Here is a 9,852-nt window from a genome sequence, read left to right as displayed (position 1 = left end):
GGGGCAGAGGACAGGGTGCTGCAGGTGCCTGCAGGACAAGGGTGCGTGTGCTGCGCTGGGGCCAGGGTCCTCGGGCACCTGTGCTCCCGGCGGGCCGTCCTGCTGAGCCCGAGCCGGCAGCGGCGTGAGGCTGCCCTGTCCAACCGCCAAGCCCGGGGGCGCGGGCCCGGGGCTGGGCATCCGGCGCTGGCGGGACCCTGTCCTGAGAGCGCACCGCCTTCACCTGGGCCCCCGGCCCCCGGGCTCCCAGCCGAGCTCAGCAAGGCGAGTGCTTCTCCCAGCGCCACGCGGTCTTCCCTCCGAGCCTCTTCCGGGCAAGTCCCGCCGAGGACAGGGGCGGAGGGGGAGGCCCGGGAGGACCAGGCCGGGGCGGGAGGCCCGGGAGGACCAGGCCGGAGCGGGAGGCCCCGGAGCGGCCCTGCAAAGGCCGAGCGCGAGGCCCGGTCTCCTCCTCCGCGCCCCCAGCTTCCCGGCTCACCGCTCCCGGGTTAACACCGCCTCCTCCCGGAAGCCCTCCGGGACCGAGGCCCAGGCACTGCCTTCCGCCCTCCCCGGCGCCCCCCTCCTCCCCCCGCCCCCCGTTGCAGCTCCGCGCCCTCGGGAGCCGGCGGGCCTCCGCGGGGCCGGGCCGGAGGGAGGGGCTGGCGGGAGCGGGACCGGAAGCGGCGAGGTGAGAACGGGGGGGGCGGGCCCAGGCCCAGCCAGACTCCCCGACGCCGGAGAGACGCCAGGTGAGCCCGGCGGGCGGAGGGGCGCCTGCGGGCGGGGCGGGGCCGGAAGGGCTGCGGGGGGCGGGCCCCGGCTGCGGGCGGGGGGGGCGGGCACCGGGCCGCGGGCGGGGCGACCGGGGGAGCGGGTCCTCGGGGCCCGGGAGTCCGCTCCTCCGGCCTCGGGCCCCGCGGCCCGGGCGCCCACACCCTCCTCCGCCTCCGGGGACTCAGGCCGGGAGCGGGGAGCGGGGAGCCGGGCGGGCCGCGGACGCGGAGCAGCGGCGCCAGCTCCCCAGCCCGACCGAGCGGCCGGGCGGCCGGGGAGGCTCTCCGCAGAGAAATAAGCTGGGGGCGCCGGGCTCACCGGGCCCAGCTCGAGGACCGGTCCCGGAGCGGGCTGTGCGGGAGGGGCGCCGGCGGGGAGGGGGCAGCGGAGACCGACCAGCGGGACCGGGCGGGGAGGGAGCCGCGAGGGGCAGGCGCAGCCCCAGGCGGCCGGGGTCGTGCGGGTGGGCGCCTCCCGCCAGCTCCTTTCCGGGGGGCTGGGCGCCCCCATCCCAGAGGCCCTACCATCCCCAGACTGGGCGCTCCCCTCCCCGGGGACGGCGCAGCCTTCGCACGGCCGGTCCCTCCCTCCCCGGTCTGTCCTGGGGCTCCCGCCCCGCAGCGCGGCCGCCCAGCCCGACTTCCTTGGCGGCGGGCGCCGTGGGCCCAGGGACGCCGGGAGGGTCCGGGCGCAAAGACACGAACACGAGGCCACGCCGGGCTGGGGCTCGGACCCACAGCGAGGCCCGCTGGGGCGGGGGCGGCGCCCGGGGCCCAGCGGTGAGGACCCGCCGTCCCGCGCTCGGCGGCCTCCCTGGCGGGTTGGGCCCGGACGCTCCGCGGGGACAGAGGCCGGAAGGTCCAGCCCGGATGAAGCGGCTTCACGCCGGTTCCAGGGAGCGGGCGGCGGGACGGCAGACCCGGGTGGGATGAAAACACGGCTCCGCGGGCCGAGGGCAGCACCCGGCGCTCCTCCTTTTAAATGAGCCTTTATTCTGGACGTTTCCTAACGGGAGCGATGGAGAGGGAGCTGGAAAGGAAGCCGGGTCCCTTCTCTTCATTAGCACTCAGCTAATTAGTTTGTTTTTGTTGAGATATTTTCAAGCAAACGCAGATATCACACCATTTCGTCAGTAAATACATGTGTCTTTAACTGACAAGAACTTTTAAAGATTAACAATACAGAAAATAAATAAATCAAGATCAACAACACAGGAAATAAAAGATTAACAATACAGCTAAAAACACACCTCTCAGTATGCCGCCCCAGTCTCCCTCCGAAGCGCCAGCTTGTCCTGGTGGAAGACTGGTGGTTGGCTTCTGTTCCACTTGCCTGCGGGGAAGCCGGCTGGTCCGAGTCCTGGTCCCTGTCCTGGTCTCGGTCCCGGTGCGGTTTAAGCAGGGCCGGTGGCTCCGGAGCGCGGACCCAGCAGGCGGGCGGCTCTGCGGCCGGATCTCCAGGCGGCCGGGACTCGGCTTCCTCTTGGCACCTTTGTCCCTTGAGTGGGGTCCAGGTTGAGGCCTCAGAGTCGGGAGGACTGGGACTGCTCAGCACAGGCGGGCTCCAGGGCGGGGGTGGCCCAGTGACTTCGCGGGGTCCCTGCCCCAGAGTCTCTGCTCCTCTTGGAGCCTCGGTTTCCCTTTCCAAGAGCTGCCAGGTGGGCCTGGCCAGTGTAGTTCACTAGTTGAGAATCATGGACCCAGGAGCCAAGGGGTCGCAGGTTCGATTCGGGGTCAGGGCATGTGCCCGGTTGCTGGCTGGATCCCCAGGAGGGGCCCTGCAGGAGGCCTCTGGCAGATGATGCTCCTCTCTCATCAGTGTTTCTCTTTCTCTATCCCTCTCCCTTCCTCTCTCTAAAAATCAATAAAAATGTGTTTTTTATTTTAAGAAAATTGCTAGATGGGACCAGAGGCCACAAGGATGCTTGGGAGAGAGACCTGCAGGCACAAGAGAAAGAGCGCCCGCCTGCAGCTCCTGCCTCCCTCTCTCAGCTCCCAGCCCTTTTGTCTCGGTCCCCCGCAGCTCAGCACCCAGGCTGAGAACTCCTCCCCAGGCCCTGCGGGGAGGGGCACCTTCGCCTGGGAGAGGGGCCTGCAGTGCTCAGTGTGCCTGGGGTCAGCCCACGGGAGGCCCTGGATGGAGCCCACGGGTGGCTGGATGGAGCTGGAGGGGGTCCTGGATGGGTCCTGGGGTGTCTGGGTGGAGCCGGCGGGATCGGGCAGTACCTGGGGAGGAGGGAGCTGGTCTGTTTTGCTGGAGCAGGAGCCCGCTGCGGTTTGCTTCAGGCTGTAGCTCCATTTCCCCTCGACCCAAGACAGGGCCCAGCCCTCGTCCCCTGTAGCAGCCCTTCCCAGACCCACCGCGCAGGTCCCACCCGAGGGACCCGCTCTGGGCGAGCTGCTTCTCCGCCTTCTTCTCTGGGGGGCGCTAGTGAGGACTTGGCCTGTCCTACCCACGCAGGGCCCAGCGTGCCGGAGGCGGTGGGTCACTCCGAATCCTACGAATCCCACACCATCGGGTAACCCCTAGACTCCTGGGCGGGGGTGGCTCTGGCCTGGGCGCGCCTCAGCCTCCAGGTGTGGGGGAGGCCCAGTACTCACAGGGCAGAGCCCATCCTCAGCCGGAGAGAAGGGGCCGGATCAAGGTCACTGCCGCCGGGGCTGGGCCAAGGCGGGCCCGCCTGGGCGTCCAAAGCCATCAGGTCCTCCTGGGCTCGGAGTCTGACCCGACACCAGGCAGCCCTGGTGGCTGAATCGGGCTCTGAGGGGTGGGCGGGGTGGCGTGTGGAGGGGAGGGCAGGCAAGGTGGAGGCAGACCCAGGAGTGGAGCCAGCACGCCGAGGTTGGCGGGGATCGATGGCGCTGGGGCTGGCGCTGCGGTCCCAGCCTGGCCCCGCTGTAACCACCGCTGCTCCCTGGGGGTGCTGCCCTGGGGCCGCCCCCGGGATGCTGGGTAATCGGGGTCACTACGCCAGCTCCTGGGCCCGGCAGGAGCCCGGCTTCCTGTGCTTCCCCGTGGGGCTCCCAGCTCCGGAGACAGCGCCAGGCCCTCCGAGAGGGGTGCAGCCTCCTCCACACCGCCACCGCCCCCCAGCCGCCTCAGCCCCAGCCCCGCAGGCAGGTGCGGGCCAGCCCAACATCCACGGATTCATCGGAAAGACGCGGCCCTCCTCTCCCCGCTCCCTTCTCCTGTTTCTTGGGGAGTGGGACTTCTGACTGCGCCACAGACTCCGCACTCCTAGGCCAGGCCGGCCTGCCTGAAGCTCTGGCTGGTGCGGACCCACCTGCCCCGAGGGAGACCCGCCCAGGACCAGGACAGGCACCGCCTCTGCTCAGCACAGCTGCAGCCACCATGTCACCGCAGGGCCACCGTCCAATAAAGCAGTTGCTTTGCGGGGTGCCTCCTTTAACTTGGGGTTCAATGATCCTGTTCTGGTTCTGGATTCCTGATTCCCGGTGGCCCAGCATTCCCGAGAACCCGGTGGCTGGTCACAGGGCGGGTGCTGGGCTCACGGGGTCCCGGGGCTGTGGCCTGGTCAGAGCGGGTGGGCGCTGCAGGCAGGACCGGCCCTGGCCCCTGGCCTCCGATGGAGGACGGAGCTGCAGGAGGCTGTCCTCACGATGTGTCCGCTGATGGCGTGAGGCCACCACCAACACGACCAAGCACGAGGGTCCCGGGAGCCTGAGCCAGGTGTGGAGCCCAGCGCGGCCGGTGGGAGAGCGATGGAGGGACAGTGGGTGCGGCCCTCGGAGTGGCCGTGTGGAGGGAGCCCCCTGGCACCTCTCAGACCAGGCGTGCAGGCCTTCACAGGGCACAGCTAGCAGCAAACTTGCTTTGTTAAACCAGATCCAAGTCCCTTCTAGACGAGGTCAAGTTGAGGCTCAGCAGCTGCTAAAAGTGGGGCGTTAGCCCCCCCTCCAGGAGAGCGAGTCTGAGCCTTGGGGGGCCAAGAGGCGGCTGATGGGTCTACCTCCACAGTGGAATGGGGCTGGGGGCGGGCCCCCTAAGTTCCTGAAGATGCTCCCACCTGTCCTGCATCAGGCACGGGGAGCAGGGTGCCAGGACAGGGTGCCAGGCATCACCTCGGAGGCCCCACCGGGATTCAGGGGCCTGGCCTCGGGGCCCTAGGGAAAGGCAGGCGGGGATGTGTGACCAGGCTGCTGAGCCTCTCGCTCCGGCTGGCAGCCCAGGCCCAAAGCCGGATGGAGGTTTTCCAGGGGGCGGGCTCTGTGGTCACAGTAGCGACCCTTCCACCCCACGACCCGCCCCAGGCTGGAGAAGGGGATGCAATACAGGGCCCTGCCTGCAGCCTGCAGCGGGCTGGCAGGAGAGGGGGGCACTGACAGAGAGTGGTGGCCACGGGGACCCCGACTTTGGCATTCGGGAGCCCACAAACGGCCCTGAGCAGGGACTGCACCACCTACCCACCGCGGCCTCCAGGTCCGAGCCCCCAGCGGGCCAGACGGCAGGCACCCAGGGTGAAGGGAGGCGGAGGGAGGGGTATGAGGCGGAGATCACCGTCCCCCCAGACCTTGCTGGAGCGCCAGGGTTTTGTTTTGGCCAAAAGAAAAGCCCCATCTGCTTGGAAGCTTTTAACTCGTCCCGATGGGACGTGGGCATGGCTGCCGCACGGCCTCCGGTGCCAAGCGGAGCAGCCACGGGTTCTGCCTGAACTGCCTGGTGGCTGCCGGTTTGGGTGGAGCCCCAGACCTTGGGGTACAGGACCCACCCGGTGCCCCTCTCCCTCCCAGCTCCCTCCTCGGCACCACTTCCTCCGGGTCCGCTGGACCTCCGGGGGAAAGGGGGTTGGCAGCTGGGCCCCCAGACCTGACTCCGGCCCACCTGCTGCCAGCCGGCCGGCTCTGGCCCAGGTCAGAGGGGAAGTGCACGGAGGGGAAGTGCTGGGAGAGGGCGGCCCCGCCCAGTGACCACACAGCAGCCGGAACTCCAGAAAACGTCCCTTTTTATTCCATACGCAAATAAGTAGACTCGTTAAAAAACAAAAAAGAAGAGTCTTGGCCTCTGGCGCTGCAGCCCCTGGGGAGCCCTGGCCAGGCCCTGAGCTCCGAGCGGAGACCTGCGGCCCGCCTGTCCGGCCGCACCTGCCCCGCGCCCGCCTCTCCCGGTCCTCTCCGCGGCCCGGTCCCCGCCCGAGGGGCTCGCAGTCCCGGAGGCCGGCCGGTCCCCGCGGCGCCGGAGCTGGGGGCTGTCTGTGGCGCTGGTGCGGGCTCCCCGCGGCTTCTGCAGGGACCTCCAGGCTGAGCCCCTTCCCGGGCGACGGCTTCCGGCCTCGCAGCTCCGCCGCGCCCGCCGCGTCCGTTATCTTCTGGGGGCGCGTGGGGCACAGCCCGCCCCGGCCTGCCCTCCGGAGCCCGAGGGGCTGTGGGCGCACCGGGCCCCCGCGGGGCGTCCTGGCGCTCCGGGCGGCACGGGGAGTGGCCCGGCGGAGGGGCTCACACCAGGCCGGGCATCTGCGCCCGCAGGAAGGGCACGGAGGCGGCGGCGGGGAAGGCGGCCAGCGGGTAGGCCAGCGCCCCGGAGAAGCCGAGCAGCGGCGGCGGCGCGGGCGCGGCGGGCGCCAGCGGGAAGGGCAGCGCGGCGGGCGGCCCGGCGGCGGCGGGCGGGCTCTCGTGGTAGAGCACCGGCACCCGCACCAGCCGCTGCGCGCCGGGCGGGGACAGGCTGGCCGCCTCCAGCTCGGCCGCCAGCTGCCGCTTCCACTTGTTGCGCCGGTTCTGGAACCAGATCTTCACCTGCGTCTCGGTGAGCTGCAGGGACGCGGCCAGGCCGGCGCGCTCGGCGCTGCTCAGGTAGCGCTTCAGGTCGAAGGTGGACTCGAGCTGGAAGACCTGGCTGCGCGAGAACACCGTGCGCGTCTTCTTCTTCCGGCCGCCGGCCGCCGCCGGGGCCTCCGCCGCCGCCCGGGCTCCGCCGCCTCCTCCGCGCCGGCCGCCGGGCCCGTTCCGCCGGCCCCGCCACCGCGCCCGGCCCGGGGCCCCGCGGCCAGGCGCCCTCCGCGCGGCCCGGCTCCTCGCCGGCCTCGGGCGAGTCCCGGTCGCTGGCTGCTGGGAAGACAGGGAAACAGGTGGCTGCGCGGGCTGCTCCCGGACCCGGTCCCCGGGGCCCCCGCCGCCCCCCGCGCCGCGCGGGCACCCTCCCGCACCGGCGCCGCGCGGGCACACCCCGCGGGGCTGGAGAGGCGGGGCAGGAGGGGACCTGCGGATCGGACACCACCAGCACCCACACCGGAGACAGACAGACAGAGACCCGCCAACGAGCGCGCGGAGGCCGGCTCCCGCAGCCAGCGAAACGCATGGAACACGGACCCGCAGGCCGCCAGGGAGGTCAGGGTCCTCCAGAGAAATGTGGGGCGCCCGGGGGCAGCGGACACTCCCGGCCGCAGCCGCAGCCCCGGAAACGAGGCCGGGCTGGGCTTGCGCTGGCGCAGGAGCGGGTGCAGGACCCGCGTGCACAGAAGCGTTTCTGCGGGAGGCAGGCCGCCAACGCACTGGGTCCCCCAGGAACCTCCGGTGCTCAGGCCCCGGGTGCCCACCGCCCCTTCTCCCCGCTCCTGACCCAGATTCCCTGCATGCTTCCCGAAGCTCTCAGGCCGCAGCACACGCAGCCGCCGCGAGCGCCAGGGCGGCCTGCAGCCTGGGCTTTCCGCACCGGGCAGAGGGCCCTGACCGGCTCCAAACACCGAGGTCCCGGCTCCCACAGGGAGGAGAGGCCGCTGGCAGAGGCTGGAGCCGCAGCTGAGGCCGGTGGTGGCCTGTATTGCCTGGTGCCACTGGGGGGGCGGAGGGATGCTGATTTCTGGGTGCCCCTGCCCTACCCTGGTGGCTACACCTCTGGGTGCCGCAGAGTGATGTGGGGAGCCTGTCTGCCCACCACACCCACACCCCCAGACTCACGGAGGCTGGCCAGCGGCTCTGAGGCAGGCTGGGGCCCTAACCCGCGTGGTGTGAAAGGAGCCCAGCCACCTCCGGGAGCTGAGGAAGTGGGGGGGGGGTCTCACCTTCTGAGCTCCTCTTCAGAGTCACCCCAGGAAGGGCCCTACACTGGATCGCTGGATTTTTAGGAAACAGATCCGCTCACATTAGTAACAGGGCTCAGGACCTGCCCCCTCCCCGCCTCGCACACCAGAGAGGGGGTTCCCAAGCCGGAGCAGCACACAGGATGCCCCGGGACTGAGTGGACCTCAGTTCAAGAGCCCCCAGAACCGGAACCGAGCCGGCCACAGTGTGTGTGTGTGTGTGTATCTGTGTGTGTGTGTGTGTGTGTGTGTATATCTGTGTGTGTGTCTCTGTGTGTGTGTGTGTGTGTGTGTGTGTGTGTGTGCGCGCGCGCGCGCGCGTTGGGGGGCTGGTGAAACCCGGGGCCTGGTTGGAATGGCTTCCCAGGGCCCGTCCCCGTGTCTCCCTGCCAAGGCCAGGTCCCCAGGGGAAGCAGCGGCCCTCCTAGGGAAGCAGAACTTGGGGAAGGGGGCAGAACTCGGGGTTCGTAATGAGTGGGTGTTGAGGCTGAGTGGGCAGGGAACAAAGGCAGGAGAGGGGGAGGAGCAGGAGGGGGGGGGCTTCGCTACAGGAGCCCCTCTTGCCTGGCAGACCACAGCCCTCGGCCTGGAGGGAGGAAGAGAGGCCGGCCGGCAGCCTTTTCCGCATCTCTCGCAGGAGACGGGATTTCGGGCACAGACACTGTGGAAGCCGCTCCCCTCGGGTGGCTCCCTCTGCTCAACGCCTGTATTTCCCCGCATCCGACTCTCCTTTGTCCTCCCTTCCTCTCCTCCTCCTCCTCCCTGTACCCCCTCTCTTCCCGCTCGCTGGGTTCTTTTTCTGCGCCTCCTCTGCTTTGCTCCTGCAGCGACCCCTGTCCCCGTCCCTCTCTGCTGTCTTCCAGGCCCCTCTCTCCTTGTCAGGTTCACGTTCTCTTTCCTCTCCACTGTCACCGCCTCGCCCAGGCCCTCCCTGCTCTCCAGCCCCCCAGGCCCCGCAGGGTCGGGCGATGGTGGAACCTCCTCCCCGCGGGCACCCTGTCGGGACAGCAGCCTCCAAACGCGCCCCCGGTCTCTGCTACGGCCCACGCGGCCCAGACTCCGCCACACACGAGGGGAGGGGAGGGTGACCCCCAAAAGTCCCCTAGCAAATGCGCGGGGAAGCAGCGGGCCCCGCCGCCCGGCCCGCCCGCCAGCCGCCCTCACTCACTGTCCGGACTCGGGCCGCCTCCGTAGCCGCCGTGCGCCCGCGGGCACCAGCGCGTCCCGCCGCCGCAGCCCAGGGCGCAGGGCGGCCCGGGCCCGGGGGGCGGCCGGGGGCCGAGGCCCAGCGCGCCCGGCCCCAGCGGAGCCCGCGCCCGCGCCTCGCCGCCCGGCCCGGGGCCCGCGCGCAGCTGCCGCCGCCGCTGGAGCCGCCGCCGCCGCGCCCGCTCCGCGTCCTCGTCCTCCGGGTCCTCGTCCTCGTCCTCCCCGTCCTCGCGGCCGCCGCCGCCCCGGGCCGCGCGCCCCGCGCCCTTGGCCTCGGCCGCCAGCAGGTTCTCGATGAGGAAGGAGGAGGCGCGGGCCGGCGTGGCGCGCCCCGGCTCCGTCAGCTCCTCCGGCATCTCCGCCGCGGGCCCGGCGGGCTCGGCGGGGCTCCTCGGGGTGCCGAGCGCCCGGGGCGCGGCCGGTCCCGCACCCACGGGGGTCGGGGCGCGCGGCTCTGGTGCACGCGCCGGGCGGCCCTGGGCCGCGGCTCGCAGCGCCCGGTCGGGCCCCGCGGGGGTCTGGCGGCCTCCGCGCCGGGTCGGGCCGGGCCGGGAGCGGGTGCGCCCACAGCCGGCCGGACAGCGCCTGGCGCTCCACTCCGTCGCCGCGCTGGTCGCCGCCGGGCCGGCCCGCTGGGGGCGGGGAGGGGAGGGGAGGGGAGGGGCCAGCGGGCGGGGCGGGCGGCCGCCGGCTCAGCCCCCGGAGCGCGCGGCGGGCCCGGCGCGGCCACGGCCCCAAGATGCCCGGGATCCGGGCGCGCAGACGTCGTGTGTCGGGGACCCAGGCGGGGGGCGCGGCGGGTCCGGCCCGGCGGGATCCATTCCCGGGGTCCGCGCCAGCGCTCCTAGGGGGGC

General features: G+C 71.6%; 1 protein-coding gene across 1 annotated transcript; it reads right to left on the bottom strand.

The window, feature by feature from the left end:
* Positions 1-6,209: 6,209 nt before the first annotated feature.
* On the bottom strand, positions 6,210-9,375 carry HMX1 (H6 family homeobox 1; the record flags this gene model as incomplete). Its single annotated transcript, XM_084907512.1, is given in 4 exon segments — positions 6,210-6,679; positions 6,682-6,720; positions 6,723-6,818; positions 8,961-9,375. Coding segments are annotated over 4 exon segments (999 nt in total). The 5' UTR covers positions 9,355-9,375.
* Between the last annotated feature and the right edge of the window lie 477 nt (positions 9,376-9,852).

Source organism: Pipistrellus hanaki (genome assembly GCF_964339955.1).
Source record: "Pipistrellus hanaki genome assembly, contig: scaffold_137, whole genome shotgun sequence".
NCBI lineage: Eukaryota > Metazoa > Chordata > Mammalia > Chiroptera > Vespertilionidae > Pipistrellus > Pipistrellus hanaki.
Note: the sequence above shows the minus strand (reverse complement) of the source record. Positions and strands in the feature narration are given on the sequence as shown.